Raw genomic sequence first — 22409 nt, forward strand, 5'->3', positions numbered from 1 at the left:
GATTTTATTTAGCTGAATATAAATTTATATTTCTTATTATTTTAAATACTATATATAACATTAATCTACTTGATAAGTATACCTAAATAAATTTAAGAGAAACATGTCCAAATGGAATAAAATGTTCTTTACATTGTACCTAATACTGATGAACCAGAAGACATAGTTTTATATTAAGTAAAAATTACTATACCAGTCTTATTTACCAAAGATTTACTGTATTGACTAGACTTCAGATTTTCAAAAACAAGTCTGAGTTTCTGTAAGAATAACTTTTAAAATATTATACATTTAAAGTATCATAACTTCAGTTTCCTAATTTCCTAGGAATTTTACAAATATTTAATTTATAAAAGAAATTATATAAGAACTCTCTTTAGACCAATCAGAAGAGTGTTGTTTTAGAGGACTTTTTCATCATATTTATTACACTCCAGGGATAGGAAAATATTGTGTATATTCAAGAAGAGGTAAAAGTCATCCTAAATTATAAGCATCTATATGCACGACAAACAAACAGCTAATAACTTCAGAGCTCAAAATTAGTAACAGATCAAAAGCAAACACACACACACAAAAATCACCAGTTCATATGTCAGAGAGTTGTTCTCTTTCCTGCGAACACTAAATTCTTAATTTGAGCTTAAAATAGACAAGTAGGCAAGCAATAAAAATAAAGTACTATAAAACTAGATTCCCTGTTATATGTCACCCAGCAGAGAGTAAATCTCTGTAACCCATTAATCTATTTACAGTGATCATAAGTTAGACCGTAAAGCCAAATTCCAAATCACTGCTGTCATGGGTAGGGCATAATTTATCAATTGTAAGCATTTCAAAGGCTAAAACAAAACAAAAATAGTAAAAATACAGGGGGAAACAAATGATCGGCAAAGTTAATGTTTTATTGCTACTAGGGATTTGTATCTGGGAGCCTATAATAAACACTTTCCTGCAACCAGTGCTGCTGTGCCCTCAGAGGACACTTTGGGCATCAGCAGTATCCCCTCCAAAAAGCTGCAAGATAATTTTCTAAAAAGGACATTGTGGTAACTCTCAAACAAATACAAAGCAAATGTGCTCCAAATTCCGTTTAATTCATTTGTTATAGAAAAGATCTGAAAGTGAACACAACTGGCTCAAAGGAGAATTCAAATAGCAGAACATGTAGATACAGGGTATAAGGAAAATTAAAGTGAAATAGATGCAAAATAGATCTCTATGCAGAGAAATAGCTAATTGCATTCCAGTAGACATAATTAATGTGCAAATTTATAGATGACAATAATACATGATCTGTAGTTCTCTACAACTTAAAGAATTGAAAAAAAACAGAAACAAGAGTAAAAATTATACGAGTAGATTAAACAATGTGGAAACTCATTTTTTGCCCATTTTAAAGACATTACAATTTTTCTGACTTAATAAAATATGAGTCCAAAATTTTCTTTTTCAATTGATACCAGAAACTAAAAACTATGAGTGAAAATCAATCCCAAAGCTGCTCTTTAGCCTCAGTAAAAACTGTTTTTCTTACCATTATTGTGTACAGTAGAAGGGAGACGAAGTAACAGCATACTTTTGCATATCAAAGATACAGAAATCCCAATGGTTAATATTTTTCAAGTGTTGGTATCGTGTAACTAGTTTAGAATTTTTCCCCTCCAAGAATTAGCCTCATCCAAATCTCACTGTTCTCTCTTTATTAATACTACATTATCAAATAGTTTTTCCCAGAGCTGCTCCCAGGGAGCTTGTAAGTATAATTGACAATACTGAATAAAGTGAACCAAATCATCATTTTGATAGGTTATAATCCGAAGGGAGGGGGCAAAGGCAGATCAGATAATTTTAAACTTTTAATAAAGAAGTTTTTCATGAAATCCACCATGAAAAGTTTCTTCCACTGATTTGAGCCAAACTTGAGATATTTTTGTTCCACAAACTGAAAAATCAAGGTAGGATTCTTTCTGAATTATAAAACCTCCTATCACATATATTCCTTAAACATCTCACTAGGATTTCTACAAAATTAGTAACCCTTAGGGCTCATCAGAGTCTAGATCAACATGAACTTGGAACACCACATTGATCCCACATACTTTCAGTAACATCACACCCCAGTGGTCCAAATAGGAATCATCCATGCTCCTGAGAAAAAGCATCCATGAGAAACACACATAATGGTCTCCTTGGAAACAACCTTTTTAGTGAATTCTGTTTTCTGCAATATTGAAGCAAAAAGAAAATTAATTTGATGCCAACTGTTGCATGGTCTTGACTAACCATGTAATTTGTGTATTTTAGGATCATCCAGGAGACAACTCTACCCGAATCTCTATCCAGACAGACCTCTACATACAAGCTGTCATTTTTGACCACATCTCCAGAAGGAAGACTTAAGCATCAACATCCTAGATGCTTTCCTTATTGCTTGCTAATTTTAGACAAATTCTGTAGTTAGCAGCAAATTAGAATCATAAATGAGTATTATAGCTGGAAGGCAAATTAAAATAATAAAAGTTAATGGAATTAGAAAGAAAATGTTAATTTGCTTTATTGTATAGCTAGCCTACCTCTTGATCTGATTTGAGGTTTTTCTTTCTTTTTTTTCTTAAATCCTGAACACTGAGGCTGATTGCAACAGTTCATGGAAGAGAATCTTGTTGCCACTTCAAAGATACACTAATGAGTGACATATTTTGTAGCTCAGATTTTCCAAAACAAAAATGTTCCAGGTCCCAGTGTTGCCAAATCCAGTGGACCTAACATTATGCCATGTGGCAGTGCTGGCAGTGCTGGATCCTGAAATCACTAAATATTGATAAGGGGCCCCAAATGAGAAGACAGGCATAGGAAACACTATATGAATACAAAGTTTTCAATAAATACTAAATGAGTAAGTAAAATCTGAAATATTCTATGAAATGAATGAAAGGTTTGATGCACTTATGGGTCTACCAACATGAATCTCGTGACAATGAAACTGAAGAGATGAAATCTAAGGGAAACCAGAAGGTTTTAGAGAAGTAAGAGAAATGAACATGCTTTCCCAATGTGCCCTGCAGGTGGTTTTGTACAGAGAAGATATTACTCAGAGTCCACTTTTTATTTAACAGTTTATTTTTTATTTGGTTTTTCTTGTCTTTTGCATCCAATTCTCTTCCTTCTCTTAACAATCTACTAAAAAAAAAAAAATCTACTACTGAGGCAATTTAGTTGGGCCAAGTAAATTCCACTCTGTGTGTGGAAGTCTACTCTGTGTATGCGTCAAGGATGGGGGGTATGGGAGAGCCCAGGGCAGAATTGATGAGAAGGGTATGTTCCTGGGGAGCTGATGGTGTAGCACAAAATGCTAGATTCATGTGGGGTGAGTAGAGTGATATGAAATTGGATGTATGTGTGTTAGTGTGATCTCATAGTTTTCAATATATACAAATATACACCACAGATACAGAATCTGTGTATATGTGTGTCTTAGTTACTTTTCTCAATGCTGAGACCAAATACCTGACACCCAAAGTTAGAAGAGGAAAGGTTTATTGTAGTTCACTGTAGAGATTTCAGTTTATGTTGGCTGGCTCCAAGGCAAGGTGGCATGGCAGAGGAGAAACAGTTCATGACAGGCAGAAGGCAGAAAGGTGTGAGGCAGCAATAAGTGAAGTATTAAAGCAGCAAAGCAAAATATGTAAGCAGAAAGCAGTGCCAGTAGCCCTCTTTCTGTTCCTTATATTTCATCTTAGGGCAGGTAGCACTCATACCCAGAATAGGGCACCCTTAAGCCTAGCATCACACCAAGAATCAGTTCCACCATCACATCCTTAATTCCAGCACCACACACTCTAGATCCAGCCACCTCCACAAAGCTTCACCCATGACTGCATGAGACTTTCCAGTGACATCTAGAAACAAGCCATAACAATGTGCAACTGTATACCCACAGGTATCCACATGTCTACTGAGAAAGCAAGGAGCAGCAATATTCCAATATGAATAAGCACACCTAATAGCCATATCTTAGTTTCTCAGCACCATTTTCCATGAAGAAAAAGCAGGGATCCTTGGGAAAACAATTCAAGGATGAGGCAAAGAAAATACAAGAGTCTGGAGAAGACTTTGCCAGAAAGCTAAGAGGTTTGAAGGAGATGTATCAAAAAGACACAGAACCCAGCTTGGAAAAGTTCCCACTGGCCAAATCTGGGATAGTTTAAGAATCAAAATAAATAATAACATCAGGAGTCAAATAAGTAACTATGAGTTCATACTGATCCACAGACATGAATAGATTGGAAGTTAGATGAGAAGAGGATATTTACATAGTACTTCTGCACAAAATACTTATGAATTATACATGGAATGATGGAAATGGTGGAAGACACCACTTTCAGTAAGTGATTAAGGAGAATATCATTATCAATGAGGCAAACTTATTTTGTGCTCTACCAAGTAAGATTTATGTCTGAATCAATCAGTCAATGATCATGTTAAATTGGAATAGTAAGGCTTATCTGATGCAACCAAGGAATGTAGCATTCCTTTTGTAACAGCCTGCCGAAGTTGTATAACCTGTCAAATCAAGAGAAAACTCAGACACATCTGAGTCCAGAGACATCATGCAAAATAACTGACCTGTAATCTTCAGGAGTGTCAGATCATGAACACAGAAGAAAGACAAGGGAACATTCCCAGACCAAAGGGGACCATGGATACATTAAAACCAAACAGGAACCATCATTCTGAGTTAGATTCTGATGCTATAAAGGCAATTTGGGGACAACGGGTGGAAATTGAATGTTTTTTGAAGAATAGATGGTAGTAAAGTGAAAATGATTATTTTTAATTTTGAAGATTATTTTCTGGTTATATAACACAATTTGCTTAATGGAAATTGCACTTAAGTATTTGTGAGTCAAGGGGCATCATAGCTATTTATAAATAATTAAGAGGAAAAGGTCTTTGTGTTATGTCTGCAGTTTGCTGTGTGAGATTGTTTGCAATAAAAAAATAATAAAAATAAAATAAAATAGAAAATTAATTTTGCAATAAAATTAATATTTGTTTTATTACATACATTAATTCAAAATCCTAGTTTGTTATACTTTCAGTACAATGTGTAAATCTTATTATTCTATTCATTGATTTGACTATATTTGAACAATTGCTTTAATGGGTTCTTAAGTAATTTAATTGACTAAAATTTTTTAAACATTTTAAATTTCATTCATCACTTCAATTATATTTCATTTTCTAAAGATTTCAAATTTTTAACAAATAGGATTTCCCATATAATTAAATAACAATTATAAATCTTATAAATTAAACATAAATATGACATGCTATTTCAAATGTTCTAATATGGTTTGTAAGTTAATGAAATTTCAATTTAAAATCAGGTCTGAATTAATTGGTCAAATATCACATTTTAAGTAGAGATAGCACAGCTCATTTGTCAGCTATTCTATTATGCCAGCTCTTTATAAATACAACTTTAGAATGTTTTAATTATACATATTTATAATATGTTAAATACTTAGTATATTTACAGCTTATTTCTATATTTAAACCCAAGATTTAAAAACAATAAACAACAAATTATATCACCAGTAAACTTTACATCAGCTTCTGAACTGAACATACTGAGAGTAAATACACACTGGAGATCTGGGTTCGATTAGAGTACATATTTGTCAACCAGGGCTGCCATAACAAACTACAACACACTGAGTGGCTTCAACAACAGAAATTTCTCATAGTTCTACTGCATAGTTTTGTCAAGGTGTAGACAGACTTTGTTTCTCCTAAGATCTCTCTTGCAGATGACCACAGGCAGATTGTATCCTCACATGGTCTTTTCTGTGTGCACATCCTTTTCTTCATTCTCAAAAATCTCTCTGGCTCTCTTTCTCTCTCTGCCTCTCTCTCTCTCTCTCTCTCTCTCTCTCTCTCTCTCTCTCTCTCTCTCTCTCTGTCTCTCTCTGTCTCTCTCTGTCTCTCCCTGCCCCATTCTCTTTCTGTCTCTCTCCAGATTTCTCATTTTATAAGACACAACCCAAACTGAATTAGGGCTCATCATAATAGATTTGTTTTAACTTAATTACTTCTTTAAAGGCCTTATATTCAACACATAAACACTTGGTTTCAACATATGAATTTTGGATGGACACAATTCATCCAATAACACAGCATGTAGACTATAAACATCCAGGACATTTTTGTATGATTATACCCTCTCAGCCAATCCTCAGCCAAGTGTAGGCGTCAAAGTATCCCAACATTCTACCTTTAAAATTGGAATTGTCTTGATGTCTAAGTACCCTGGATTCAAGTTTCATATCAGCTAGTTTCCTCCTCTGAGTTTGGAGCACCCACTCGGGGTGACTGATTATCAATAAATCTACATGTAACCTCATTTTATTTCTGATTTGCTTTCATATTCTATCTTCATGTCCACAAATCTTACAAACGTTTCAGTGACATCTGATTGTATTGAACATATCTCTCAAGTCCTGCCTTGTCCTGTTGTTGAAGTTCTAAGGTCACGCAAATGGAACTACTGGGGCTTGGAAATCCCCTTCAGGAAGGCTAATTAAGGTGACTTCCACCCAGTACAAAAGAAAGATTGATTAGAAAACAGTTATGTATGAGTCCAGGGTAAACTAAGAGAGCAGTTTTAACTGAAGCTAGTGGTTGAATGCAGAGCCTAGGAAAGGGGATACATGAATATATGTGAGAATTGGCAAAAAGACCAGTGGACCAAAGAGACAAGCCCCAAGACTGAATGGGCCAACTAAAGGGAAATGAAACAATGCAACAGGAATAAAGAGCATTAAGACCCAGACTATTTGGCAAGCTAAAAATTGATAATTTGCCAAAATAACTTTATCTCTCTAGACTTGGGCTTCTGGAGGTCCCTTCAAAATCTAAAACATCTATGATTTCTCCTTGCTGTTTCTCCAATTTATTTATAGACTCAGCAGAAGAGAATAGTCTTGGAAGTTAACTGTAGTTTTCTCCAAGCAATAGTTTGGAGACACTATTCGGGATTTTGGATAAGTGTTACAGAAGTCCAATTTGAAGTTTTATTATGAAAACACAGGGATGTCTCCCAGAACTAAAAGAAAGGACTTTATCTAAATCCAGGGATAATATATTAACTAATTTTTAAAATTTTGAATACTTCAGAACTCCATCACTACCTCATTATTAAGTTCCTTTCATTTTCTCTTTTTACAAAACAGCCTGTTTCTTAAGAACTTGACTTATGTCAGAAAATATGGTTCCAGTGGTTTTACAATCTAATCCCCTCTCTCTCTCCCTCCCTCCCCACCCCTCTCTCTCTTTCTCCTCTCCCTCCCATCATCCTATGATTTTTCCCAGAATTGCAGAGAAGGATCATTTGCCCAGCTTCAATCAGGAGTCTGTCTCCACTAAAATTTAAAATCTAAAATAATCAGGCCCTGCAGAATTGAATTTTTCACAATTACAGCAACTAGGGTAACCTTGGGGATGCGTGAGAATTTTCAGATAAGTGGGTAAATTCTGTAACAAAACAGTATATCCAGTTCCGTGGAACAGGGAGGTAGTCTAGGAAAGAGAGAAAGGAGAGCATCAGGGGCACTCAGGTCCTGAGTCACTGAAGCAGTAATTCGTTCTTTTTTTACTATGGTGGCAAAAGAAGGAGTGACAGTATGACTGTATGAGGCTTCTCATTTTGTGTTTCTTGTTTTGTAACACAACTTTCTAAGATAAGCAAGTGTGTAGTTAAAATCTAATATATGACTGGCCCCTGAAAATTACCAGACCTTCTACAGTAGTATGATTTATAACAGTAGGCAGTTATTGCTATTTTACACTCAATAAAGTTAAAGGAAATATCTGGTTATTCATTTATGGGGGACACATTGTGAGTCAGATATTCTTCCTACGGCACAATAATAAATAAGTCCTTCCTTCAATAAATTGACTAGCTTGGAAGAAAAAGGAATCTAGGGAGTCTTGTTTTTATTTCTCTTGGCTGTTGTTGCAGCTACTGTGAGTGGATTCCATCCACCTCCCTCCCATATTACAGCTACGAAAGTGTCCTAGATCAAACACAAATGCAGTTGAATTTGAATATTTACATTGTACTGACTTTATCAGTAAACTTTTGATCTGAACAATTCCCATTGATATTCTAAGATTTTATAAATATACATTATACACAATGACAATTTTGTTGCTTCCTTTCTTTTAAGCATGTTTTACTTCTATATCTTATTACATTACCCAAGACTTCATAGAACCATTATTAAGTCAGGATGATTCTGGCTTATTGGGAATACCACTAGGGAAGTATTTTCCAAAGTGTGCTCTGTGGAGTGTTAATCTTTTTAAAGTATATGCCCCTACCCCCAAAATAAGAACAGAAAAATCAGAAGGTCAAATAAGATTGTAAAATTGCATGTAAAATTTTATCCCAGGAACCCACAATGAGACATATTATTGATGCTGAGAAGCTGAGTTCTACAGATCTGTTTAATTTGGGTTCCCAAATTAAGCACAATCAACACTCTACCATTTTCACCACAAAATGCCTATTTCTGTCTGCATTACCTGATATTATTTCTTTGCAAGCCTCAAAAAAACACCTCACGTATTTAAACATAAAGGCAAATGTGTTGGAAATCAAACAGTTGATTAACTGAGACTTAGGAAGGAAAGAATACAAGAAATTCTGAAACCTGATCTGTCAAACAGCACAACCAACAATAGAGTTGAGCATGGGCTACTCCACAGTCTCTGTCAATCAACCCTGAATTTCAAATTCTCAGTAGGACAAACCTGATTGTGCACCCTAGGCTCAGGTATCCATAATTCCAGGTCACAGTCAAATGGACACATAATATCTGAAAACTCAACTCTATGTCTTAAGGGTGTTTTTATTTTGTTGCTAAGTATACTTCTATTTCTTTTTTTATTTATTTTTTTTTGAGACTTCACTAGAACTGGGTGACAATGTTTTCTTTCACATGAAGTTCTGCCAATGAGTTGAAACTTTCATAATAAAATGATGTGACATGATATTTCTTCAATAAATTGTCCAAATTTATTTGCTCTTAGATTACTTGGGAATTTGGTCCTTCTATTTATAAAACTGTTTTCTTTGTCTTTCCTCTTTGCCAAAAAGCTTAATATATGGGCACAGAACATTCAAATTTGTCTATTTTTTAAATTAATAGACTTTACTTTTTGAGCAGTATTGGCTTTACCAAAACACTGAGCATAAAGCGCAGATAGCTTCCCTATCCCTTCTTCCACATGTATACACTGATTTCCTTGTTAAAATCTGGCACTCACGTGGTATATTTGTTACAACTGAAGAACCAATACTGAAAAATTCTTAACTGAAGTCCACAGTTTACAGTAGAGATCACTGTTTGTGTTATTCAATTCTATTGGTTTTAGCAAGTGCATACAGTTTTATATCTATTATTATAATATTAATCCAAATAGTTTTCTGCCCTAAAAAATTTCCTTTATTCACTTTTACATCCTTACCCCAATGAAACTCCTGATAACCACTGATCTTTTTACTGTGTGTCTATAGGTTTTCATTTTCCAGAATGCAAGACAGCTAGAATTATATAGTACATGGCCTTTGCAGTCTGACTTCTTTCACCTAGCAATATGCATTTAAGTTTCCTCCATGATTTTTTGAGGTGTGACGGTTTATTTATTTTTTCTTAATCACTAAATCATACACTTTTGTAGAGTTGCAGAACAGTCTGTTTATCACTTACTGACTGAAGGACATTTTTCTGTTTCCAAGTTTGACAATTAGAAGTAAAACTGCTGTAAGTTTTTGTGTGTGGGATTTTGGATTAATGTAAGTTTTCAAATCATGGGTAAGTAAATACCAACAAGCATGGTTGCCAGGTCATGTGATGAGTATGATTAGCTTTGTACGAAACTGACAAACTGTCTCTGAAAGTGACTCAGTCTGCAATGCCACCAGCAGAGAATGAGACTTCCTGCTGTTCCACATTGTGGTCAGCATCTAGTGATTTTCAAGGATTTGTGTTTGCTTGTTTTTTATTTTAGCTCTTCTAATAGCTGTGTAGTGAAAATCACATTGTTGTTTTATTTTGCAATTCCCTGAAGATGCATGATGTTGAGCACATTTTCAGAGGCTTTTGCCATCTCTGTCTCTTCTTTGGTGAAGAGTCTGTTCATATCTTTAGCCTGCTTTTTAATTGGGTTATTTATTGTTCTTGCAGTTTGCAAGTATCTTTGTATATTTTGGATATAAGTCCAAACAGTTAAGCCATATTGTTCTGAAGTTTTTCTGAGAAAAATTTTTAGTTACTGTTTGAAAGAAATTCATGTTTTCTGTCTCTTAAGTCAATAGTGAATATTAAATTTTTCTCAGGGAAACCATCTCATCTACCTCAATAAAATGTTCTAATATAGTTTCATAAAATAGTACATAATAAATGTGGTAATATATTCTGTATGTACTTTTATGATATCAAATTTCTAATTCCTGTTTTTAAAACTTGTGCTGTACTTTATGAGAGATTTAGTTTTAAGTGGCTTGCCATTTTTTTGCATTATGATTCTGTTTTTCTATTACTTTGTATCTATTTTTAGTTTTCCTCATAGCCTTCTTCATGCCTTTTTTAGGTGTGTTTTGTTGTTTTTCCCAAAGTCTTTGAATTGGAATTAGTCATTTATTTTCATTTCTCTTGCTTAAAATCATGAGAATACTTACAAAATTTTTCCTTCTGAGTACAGCTTTGTCCATACCAACAAATTATAAGAATTAATGTTCCACTTCTTCCTATTTCTAAATATTCTATATTGTGTATTTGCACTTTGTTTTAGACTAAGATTGTTGTTCAATTTTTTAAACATTAAAATAATGCTAATTAGCTTTATCTAAACTTGTGAACATGGTTTCTTGTTTTATTGCATTGTGGTCAAAAAGTCTGGGCTTCACACATTCTACTTGAGGGAATTTGTTGGTTTTCTTTGTGATTTAATATAGAAGTGCTTATTTTTTAATTTACTGTTCTACAGACAGTTGAAAAAATCACATATCATCTGTTTTAATATGTATTTAAACTTTATTAACATTTTATCCAAGTATTTTTGTCTTTTTTTTATGTAGTACATATGTGTATGAATATATGTTAGCTTTCAGTGTGTGTTGTACATTCACTCTCAGGGCAAATAATTTAAACAGAATTTAAAGATAGGGAAATGAAAGTAAAATCTCCTTCCTGGGAGGCCTGGGAGCCAGAGACGGGGTCAGGCAGGGGAGTTAGCTGAGGCTCCAGACTTCAGGACACCCCCAGTCTCAAGTGCCTCCTTGAGTATCCACCGAACACACGTCAGTTACCTCTTCCTAGACCTGGCTGTTCTTCCTCACACTGCGGTCCTCCAGAAACTACACCACCACTGACAGTTTCTTGTCTCTCTTTCCAGAAAGCTGTGAATGCATCTGTGTTGTGTAGCAATTTTATACTTGTGTTTTTAAATACCTGGGCTCATTGCTATGCATTCTTCCTCACTGCTGCACACTTAGAAAGGAGTCAATCCACTCATTTCAACACATTTCTTATGAACGTATTTCAATCTTCCTATGAAATATACGTCATTGCAGTGTATGGAAATAAAATACTATTTTAAACAGGCTAGTACTGACTATGTTTAAGTAGCTACAGGCATGAACTATCCTTTTTCAGCATTCTTTTTTTCAAGTGTTTTTGTCTAATGAAGTGAATACATATATGTAGGAGAAATTTGGGCACATGAACCTGCTGGATGAAAAGGTACATGTGCTTAAATGTTGATTGAGAGTATCAAATTGTCATCCAAAGCATTCATAATCTATAGTGTATATCTAGACCTCATCAATTATAGCTCTTAGTAATATTTTTATTATCTGCTTTTCTGGTAGATAAACATTTGTCGTCTATTGTAGGTTTAAATTGTAAAACTTTAATTATAAGTAACTTTGAACATATTTTATATAATTATTGAATACTTTTACATCATTTTAAAATTTCTGCCTATTTCTTATTTTGTTATTTTTTATTTTCTAATTGATTTGGAAAAGTTTAAAATATATGATAGAAATTATTTTTTCCTGAAACATGACATGTAAGTATTTTTCTCATTTGACTTATTATTCCTTAATTTTGTATGGTAACTTTGGTTGTACAAAACAATTTAATTTTTAAATAGGCAAATTCAATTATGCTTTTATAATAGTGTTTGTATTTCATGGCAGAAGGAATTCTTTACAATGTAATTTCTAAAATTTTTTGATACCTTTGCCCTTATTTTTAGATGTATACTTTTGTCTATTTGTGCTTTATTTTCACATAAGGAATGATGCAGGGATTTAATATAATTTGTCAAATAGCTATTAATCTTTTTCAATATAATTTTTCAAAATAATCTACTTTTTCTTCATTTGAAATCTCATTTTATCATAATAAATCTTTTTTCCAGTTTATTTTAGTGTCTATCTTGTTTATTGCTGTGGGCCACCACCAAATGTTTTAATTTTTTTTCTTATCACAGACTTTAATATCCTTTAGGTCATGTTCACTGCATTTTTCTACAGTTCACGCAATGATTTTTAACATTATCTTTAATATCGTTTTGCAAATTCCAAAATAGCATGTAAAGATGAAACAGGCAATCAAAGTAAACATTTGGAATAACACCTGCCCCATACTAAATGTATAGTAAACATAAATTTTAATTTCTTAAGTAACATCTCAAGTGAAGTAAAATCTATCTAGGCATTGTATGTGCAACCAGATAAGATGGTGACATTTCCATTGTCCCCACTTCTGTTAGATGTCATTTGAATTCACTGCTCGACCATAAGAAACTGCATGCAACTCTCCTCATAAATCATTTATGTGGTGCAGGTCTCCATGGTCAAGATAAGACTTTCTCCTCTTCCCATAATGCCAAACATCAATGGATGTTATGACAACAGTTATCCCCAAGATACACTTTTACCAAGGCCCTTTCTGTCTCTGCTCAGGGATACAGTACCTCCTAGGGTGTCCGTACCATTCCAAGGGTCTCCTCCTCTGCATGTACAATTGTCTAAAAAGGAGCAGGGAACAGAACAGTGCTACCCATGGCAAAGAGCAGAGTTTTACAACTGTATAATTCAGAGCCCCGAGGCTATATTTAAGAGCTGCAGAGTCTATCACAGAGGGTAATGGAAAGCAGGTCCAAGACTCCAGAACACATCTCTCCTTGTTTTCAAGAAATGCTTCATTTGGACAAATGATGACATTATTTTAAAAATAAAGCCTAGAAAGAAGGAGAGGACAAAGCAGTAGGGGCACTCCTGTCTAGCTCTCTTATTAGTGTAGCCCACTGATAGTGAACCTTTTAGAGACCACAACCCAAAACTCACTTATTTATTGCAAAGTGCTGATATTTCAATTAAACCTGAATACTGAAATTTTAGTTTAGAAAATCAACTACTGGGGCAGTTTGGTTTGCGTGCCGACAGAGAGTTTTGCTTGCCTGCTATGGCATGTGTGCCATAGGTTTGCCACCACTGGTGTAGACCAAAGTTTCTCCACATTAGTACTATTGACATTTTGGGCCGGATCATTCTTAGTCATGGAGCTCATATCTTGCACATTGTAGGGTACTCAGTAACATCCCTGGCCTCTACTTCATAACAAACCCTCCATAATGAGACAACCAAAAGTGTCTGCTGCCACTGCTAAAAACCTATGGGTTGGCAAAATTATCACCAGTTGAAAACACAGTGCTTTCATATATTGGGCTAAAAAGCTGAATGCATGAAATATCTCCATATCTTTCTTTAGTTGACAACTTCCCTTTTTTTTTTCTCTGGTATAGGAAAACTGAACTGAACTTTATGCTTGCCAGGCAGGCTCAGTGCCATTGAGCTACATCCGTGTCCCTGACAACTTCACTTTTGATAACAAAATAAATCAGGTTTCTTGATCTATTTTGTCAGCCTTTAGTTAGTAAGGTTTTCCTCTAGATTCTTAAAGTCTAAAAAGCTAGGAAAACCTGCATCCTCCTAATGTGATAGTATTTATTACCAGCCTCCTTAGAGACTTCAAATTATAAAGTTACAGCTAGAGTAATAAGAAATTTAGTTATTAGTTAAGAATGACCAGCAAGCAAACGTAACTTAAACAATCTCTTATTTTTGAATTTTAGCCTTCAGTAGCCTAGTAAAACTTGTGTAAGAAGTGAGCACCAGGTAATGTTACCAGGTTTTGAGGTGCTGGAGTCTCCTTCAGGAGGCAGTTTCTAGGTTCTTTCTGTCCTGAGCAAAAAATTGATCAAGACCAGCACAAACTGTGACAAAATTTTACTAAAGGGAAGCAGGCTCTGCAGAGCAAGTCTGGGCCAAATAAAAGCAAGAAAAGAAGTACACTCTACAGTGTGAGGGTGGGCACCGTGCAAGAGGGAACATAGTGGCAAAACCTACATGTGGACTGTCCTTTTTTCTATCACCCACTCCTCAGGCTAATATCAAGTCTAGGCCATTCTATCAAAAATCTGCTGTTCTCATGAGAAGTCCACATGCAGGGCTTTTGCAACTGCTCTGTGTATGTGTCCTGAAATTTTGTAATTAACAGGTCACACATCTATTTCTCCAGCCACCCTTGCCACGCCCTAATCTCCTGCCCCAGTAACATATTAGTCTTGAGCCAGTCTGCTTTATTCTCACTTATTTTTATGTGGTCAAGTTGGATCTTCAGTTTCTCTAATATTTTTATACTTTGGAAAATGAATCAATGGATAATAACAGCTTTCAAATATTCATTTGGCTTTCCCAGTCATTGACACTGACAATTCTTTCAATGTTATCTACTTTTAAAGATCACAACAGCTAGGGTTGGGGATTTAGCTCAGTGGTTCTGCCACCTGCCTCTCAAATGCAAGGACCCGAGTTTGATCCCCGGTACCAAAAAAAAAAAAAAAAAATCACAACAGCTAATTTTCAACCAACAAAAGTATTTAATCTAAAAATGACTCATCTTAGAAAGTTTTCCTCTTCTCAGAAATAGTTCCTCCTTAAGAAATATGAGCAGTCAGGAACATATAGTTACTTCTCTCAAGAAATCAAATAAGAAGGTATTTAACCTGATTGTGTAATCAATAATATTTAAATTTTCAAAATAATTTCTGCTTATTTTCCTTGTCTATTTATCCACAGCTGGTATGAAATAATGCAACAAAAACATGTATTTACTATGAAAATTATAAACATCTGTCAAAGATTAAAGATCAGTGAAGTTGTAAATTTAATTTTTGGATTTAATTTTCCAGTTGTTTTGGCAAACAATGAGTATTTCTTTCAAATCATCATTGTAAAAGGATTAACTTGTATAGTCATGAGAAATTCCAGTGAGGTCCAGACCTGCACAAAGGAAATAGCTAAAGATACTACTTTTAAAAATCACATACACATGCAAAGGACAGGAGAGTACCTCAAAGAAGTAGAAATCTTCAAGAGGCTCTTGGAAACTGAGTGATCAAACCTATGATTCTGAATTTGTGCATCTAAAGATGCACTTCCCAAATTCTTTTGTAACACTTATTGCTAATTATAACCCTGCCCACCCATAGCCATAATACAAAGTATTATATACAAAGACACAAATACTGTGAGAAGTATTATACAGAGTGACACAAAGATACTGTAAGGCTTCAGTCTCCATATCATAGGTGCCAACACATCCCAGTATCCTTCATCAACCTTGGACTCAGAAGACCTGATTTTATCATCTGAATTCTCTATTCCCTATAATTTTTCTTGACTGCTCTGTGCCCTCATTTCTTCAGCTGTGCACCTCTAACATGTCTACATTCCTGGACTGTCATCAAACACATTGTAGAATGTTAAGCAAGAGCCTCTCACTCGCTATGGGATTAGGCCTAGTTTGTGAGCTCTTCTGCAATTGTTTCCTGACATAGACAGCATATAACAATAGCACATGAAGTTCTGCATCTGAAACTGTTTATATCATATAGTGCCTGGAGGAGTGAATGTTTACAACCTAAACATTGACATTACTGAATGAAATATTCATTTACTATTTATTAAGCAAATAGTAATTAAAACTCTACTAAGTGCCAAGCAGTATTCTGGAGCCTGGGACTGGAGATAGAAAGAACATAGTCACAGCTCATGATACTCAGGATCTTACTTTCTAGTGAGGAATACAGTCAATAGACAAACAACCAAGAATAATATCATCCTATATATTACTTTTAACTCTAAGATTGAAAGACAACTCTAGTATGATGTAAAAAGCAATGACTTTAGATTCAGAATCTGAATTTTTGTGGTAGTTAATTCTCATTTTAGTTGAATTGTTTTAAGTAAGTCACAATTTAATTTTCTGAGTCTCAGTTCCCTCACATGAAAAATAGAAAACATACTATTCATTATTTTTAAAATTAACTGACACAATGCTGGAAACAAGCACTTGCAATAAAATATTGAAAAGAGAGAAAACTATTTGCAAGGTTAATGTTAAATGAATGTTACCTTTAAATGATACTTTCTTTTGATAACAGTGATAAGCACTCTAATTGTCCTGTTACATGGTTATAGTTTGATGGTTATGCTACAATCCAAAAACACCCAATAGTGCAGAATTCTTCCTATTGCCCAATATAAAACATTCCATTAACTGCAGGACAATCTCTGCAGGCTATGGCAGAACAACACAGGCACAGGGCCAGGAAAGAGGTGGCTAAACCTCAAAATTAAATCCAGATGATTCAGTCTCAACTGTTGACATTTTCAAGAGGCAAATCTCAATACTTTGATATTAGCTTGCAATAACAGCCTTTGATATTGTGAAATATTTCTTTGAAATAATTATAACCACTTTTTTAAATGCCAAAAAAATTTACTGAACAAAATGAAATGTAAGGGGAAATATTAAATGCCCAGTTATAATTTTACATTTCAATTTAAAGGTTTACAATTATATATTCTAAATTAGGATTAGATATGAGACTACTAACTTTGCTCCATTAAATGTATTAATTTGACAAGATGTAATTAGTTTTTATACATTTGTGTGGTGGACTGACTAATGGTCAACTTGTAATGCCCAGCTGAACTGAATCAGCATGGTCTGGGTGTGGAGGATCCACCTGAAGTCTGTTACCAATAGCCATAAAAAGAGAACTGGAGGGGAAGATCTTGGCCTGTTGATTTTCTGGGAGAAGCTTGCTGTGGATGGTTTTCCTGATGCAAATTAGGCTGTTCTCCTCGGAAGAGGAGCTCAGGACCTCGTTGTCACTGGGAATGGCTGCTGTTTTCATCAGGGGAGCTCTCTGATTCTTACCATGAGCATCACTTCCTGGCTCCAATGTGGATCCCTCAGCTTGGTGGCAAAAATCCTTCATCTCACTGGCATAGATTTTCTGGCTTCCACCACTGGCTTTTGGGCCCCCCAGGTGCAGATCCTCAATACAGGCAAGCATGAGACATTGCCGTGGGCTCTAGGCCACTGGCTGGACTCAAGGAGGACATTGCCTTGGAGTCTAAGCCTTTATCTGGACTTGGGTGGGAAACTGCTGGGATCTGGGCCCTCAGATGGATCTTTTGGGCTTCTAGTGTGTGGTTAATCTTTTGCACTCCTTTGCATTTGACTTTTTGGGGTAATTATCATAAAATAATCTTAGAAATTATGTGTCCTGTATTTAATGTATCCCCTTGCCAAATCCTGCTGGCTACAACAATTTGTAAAAAAGATTATGTGAGGTTATTTTATCTAAATTGATAAATTACATGTTCAATAGGGAATATTTAATTCCCTGGCACAGGGTTCTATATATCTTTACTAAAATATTTCTATGCCTCATCATACATCTCAAGATTCAGGTGCATTTTCCTAACTACCTGTTGACTATTTCTGCCTGAATAACTCACAGGTACATCAATCTCAACAAGTTAAAAGTGAATTCACAATTATTTTTCTAAATCTTGTCCTCCTAACATTTCTATTCCTATTGATACCATCCTTCTGTATCTATGAACTTCTACTTAATTTCAAAACCTATCTGTTAGATCTCTAATCTTGTACCAATCCTTTTCTTACATCTTACTACCACCACCCTAACTTGATTCACTACTGTCAGACCAGATCAGACCAGATCAGAACCCACATAATTAGTCAAGCAAGACAAGGCTTCTGGCTTCAATCCAGAAGGCAGAATAATGGCACTCAAAGAGTTCTAAGTTCTCATCCCCAGAACCAATGAATATGTCACCTTACATGCCAAAAGGGGGCTTTGCAGATGTAATTATGGTTAAGGACCTGGGGATGATTTTATCATGAAATATGCAATGGCTCTAACCTAAGATTAGGGGAAGTTTTCCTCATGTGGTCAGAGAGAGACTAATGAAATTTAAAAGATCAGAAAGGCACAGCATTCCTGGATATGCACATGGAGCAAGGCCACCAGGAGACAGGGAATGCAGGCAACTTCCAGAAGCTGGAAAGTGTGAGGAGCACAGCCTCACTCTGATTTTAGCGGTCAGGCTTCCTTCAGATTTCTAACTTACAGAATTGTAAGATAATAAAATTGTGTTGTTCTAAGCCACTAAATTTGGGTGATTTGCTACAGCAACAAAAAAATTAATACTATTACTGTTAGATCAATCAATTTAAGAACAGAACTGATCATCTCTAGTCTCTTCCTCAAACTCAAGATGCTTCATAGCCTACCAAGTATAATTCAAATGACTCCAACTTACATGCACAAGCTCTTACAGCTTCATTGAAGACATTTTCTATTTGTCTTCACCTTTGCATACACAAGAAATGGCTATAAGTCACTCCTCACATTGGTGTTTCACTTTCCATTCTTGTGCCTTTGATCATCTTTGTCGCTATTGTACTACCATTTTGTCTTCAATTGTCAAAACCCTAATAGTTCTTTTAAGTTTGAAATCCAGTACCAGCTCCTCCAAGTGCTCTCAAATTTCTCTTGTAGGAAATGAAATATTTTTCTTGAATGTGCATTCTTGACCATTCTATCCCTTCATGTTTTTTTTGTTTTTGTTTTTGGTACCAGGGATTGAACTTGGGTCCTTGCACTTGCGCAGCAGGCGGCGAAACCACTGAGCTAAATCCCCAGTCCGCTATCCCTTCATGTTTTATCTCCTTCTACCTTCTTTATACAGAACTGTTGGTTTATCCTTATGAAATCCATTAAATTTCCAAGAACAAGCAGAAACTTTGACTATCATTTTTGAATTATTAAAACATTGAGTTCAGGTCATCCACTAAATACATGATCAAGAATTTTCTTTTTCAGACAAAAAGGACAATAAAAGAATGAATCAGTAATGAAGTATAGAAAACACATCAATTTAATCGATTGTAAAAAGACCTAGCATAACATATCTGATCTGCCTTAATGTGATACTTTAGATTCTTAATCACTAATTTTATTGAACTATATATTACACAGTAAATATCATATTAGGACCTTAGAAAACATTCAAGTGAAATTATTTTGATACAACAATATAACCTGGGTCTCTATAACATACTATGCAATAAACACTGTAGATTATGACCATGAACATTGTCATAGTCTAAATAATTTCTCTGTTGTAAATATGATACTTTAAGGATATTCCAGTGTTTCTTTACCCGTTCTCTGTTTGGTTATTTTTTCGTATTTCAAAAACAATTTTGTTTTCTCTAAACAATGTCATCTCAGAGCCCTAGGTGAAGGATTGAAGGAGATGAAAGTGCCAACCATACGCATGACAAAGGTATGATTTTCCTAGAAAAGGTAACCATATGAAAGTCCTCAGAGTGTCCTCCTGGACTTTGAGACTTTTAGAAAATGCAAATTAGATGGACTGAATTGGGGGTCACGTAAAGAGAAAAAGAAAATGCTTCAATATTTTTAGAAAAGAGAATATCCTTTTGACATGTAAAATATAGGGACATAACTAGAGTACTAATTAAAATCTATTGGAGAGACGATATCTCAAATGCCTACTCTGTTGGGCCCTGTACTCGGATCAAGGATACAGAATTGGTAATGCAAAGCCTCTCAAAAGGCTTAAACAGTTGGCTGACTCATAGTTTATTAGTTCATCAAGGGACTAACTAGCTTTCAATAATTTGTTTTCTATGATTTAGGTAAATTGACTTACCTCTGAGAACTTCCAAAAATTTCTGAAAACTGAGAAAAAGTAGTAGGAATTGATAATTAAGTAACTTTAATTAAATGGAATAAACAATATGGCAGAGTTTTTACAAGGTTATTTGGTATCTAAGAAGTCTAGAGAGTGTATGGATGACTTTCCTGAAAAGGTAATTCCTCAGATGAGCCCAAAAGAAGGAGAAGGAAATAGTAAGCAAAATAGGACCTGTATAACAACAACAAACCACACAACCATACATGATTGAGGAATGTTAAGGCTGTTAGGCTCTCTGGAATAAAACGTCCATGCAGGATATGAATGGTGAGACCTGGAGAAGGAGTCTGGAGCACAGAAGGCTGCTGCAGTGTGCCCAGGCACCTGCATTTTGTTTGCTCAACCTAGGAAAACTAAAGAGAAAAAGGTTCAATAAAAATAGTATTTAGATGAAATGAAAGAAAGACCATTTTCTGTCTTAGATTAGGTTACGAGGGGGTGAAAGGGTTTGGTGAAGTTTTGGGGCAAAACCAAAGTATAATTAGAACGCACAGTACAAAGGATGATTAGACTAAAGAAGTGAGAGGCTGGGGTCGCTCATGGGCAATGCAATGATTCATACAAAGAATCACAGACCATGAGGAGACCTAGATAGAAGGAAGCAAATGTGAGAAATATTTTGGCAGTGAGATTAACGTGATTTGGAGACAACTAGGTGCCATGAAGAAGGAAGAAACTGCAGATGACCTGCTACTCTCCAGCCTGGAAAACTGGGAAAGTGATAATGGCACTGAACCATGATGAACTTAGCACAGGTACAGCAGAACTAATTCTGGCGGAAGTGAAGGAAATGCTGGGTTTCTAGTATGTTACTTGTATACATCAGCCTGGAATCTTCATGGAATTGCTTGAATTTATTCTACAACTAAAAATTTGTATCATATAATGATGTTACAGTTAAAACAATTTCTACATGTGTCCCAAACTAGTAATTAGCCCATAGAATAAGATGCATGAAAGAGGTTGTTTTTTTTTTTCTAGCACCCTTTTGGAGTACTTTCTACGTATTTTTAGTTGACAAAAGGAAAAGGCAGAAATATTTGCTAAACACCATGGTCAAGCACTGTTCTGAATATTTTTTCACACTGTGTCCTCTAATACTCATAAGAAAAGTACACCCAGGAAAGTTCACGTAACTCTGACTACATCTATAACCCAAACCTTAACTTTGTAAAGTATTGTCTCTCCACGTTTCGGGACACAGACTAACAAAGTTTATTTCTAAGCAAAAAAAATTGACCATATACATAAAAGTACTTTCTATTTTAAGAGCCATTTGCCTTGTACATCTTTGATAAAGTGGTAATATAATAGGCCTTATTGTATATAATAGGTTAAAATATATCACTTGGACCCTGGTGGGGGTATTCTAAATAGGCTAATTTCTACTTCTGTGTTTCAGAGACAATCTTATGTGGGGTATGCAAAACAAAATTTCATTTCTGAAATCTTATTGGGTATGTGGCTTCCTGAGCCTTATGTGATGTTTTTGTCAATAGAAAATAGAAAAGGTAATTTGGCTGAACCTGCCAGTCAATTTATCCAAATATTTGCAACAGGTCAATCATATTATCCTTGATGAAAACAATACACATAGTAAACTAGTTCCAGGAGATCAAGGGCTAAGTTTCCTTATAATGAAATTAAGAATCTGAACACATTTAAATCATATCTATCCAAATGGGAAATATGAGTATCAGTAACTCTGCATCACTGACACATGATAAACATACTCAGAACTGGATGTGGTCTGGGTGTGAATATGTTTTGCTGGCCCCTAAAATGGGGAATATATGAAATCTTTATTATATGGGTCTGTTTGGGGCAGCATAAGGAATCTGAGAGGGAAACAATGAGGATAACAGAGTCAACTTGATAGAACTTGGTATTAAGACCAAAAGGGAAGATAGTGTTTGGAAAAAAGAGGGGGGGGGGACCATCATCTGATTTATCACTGCCTATGAAAGAATTAAGTCTTCCCATACCCACAGAAGGAACATACCTTTACATACATTTTGATGCTTCTTCCTCTGTTTCTTTGTTTTGTTTTGAGAGACTTAAGGAATCAACTTGCAGCCAAGTCCCTCAGAGGTTAAATCAGCTAAGCTCTAGGAAAAGTTTCTTACTTTCCTAAACTTTTGGAGATAGATCTTTACCA

General features: G+C 35.0%; 1 protein-coding gene and 1 long non-coding RNA gene across 4 annotated transcripts in view; one reads left to right on the forward strand and one right to left on the reverse strand.

The window, feature by feature from the left end:
- Cfap299 (cilia and flagella associated protein 299) overlaps positions 1 to 5012 on the forward strand; it is a 595444-nt gene extending 590432 nt beyond the window's left edge. The window contains exon 6 of the mRNA XM_004847996.4: positions 2308 to 5012. Coding sequence (XP_004848053.1) covers positions 2308 to 2403 — 96 coding nt within the window. The 3' untranslated portion in view covers positions 2404 to 5012. The remainder of the gene's footprint in view (positions 1 to 2307) is intronic.
- The window catches only part of LOC110349945 (uncharacterized), a 186904-nt gene that overhangs the window by 119163 nt on the left and 45332 nt on the right, over positions 1 to 22409 (reverse strand). The window lies entirely within an intron of this gene.

This window comes from Heterocephalus glaber, unplaced genomic scaffold, assembly GCF_053883595.1.
Source record: "Heterocephalus glaber isolate CG9 unplaced genomic scaffold, H.glaber_assembly_v1.0 deba00001454, whole genome shotgun sequence".
Taxonomy (NCBI): Eukaryota; Metazoa; Chordata; class Mammalia; order Rodentia; family Bathyergidae; genus Heterocephalus; species Heterocephalus glaber.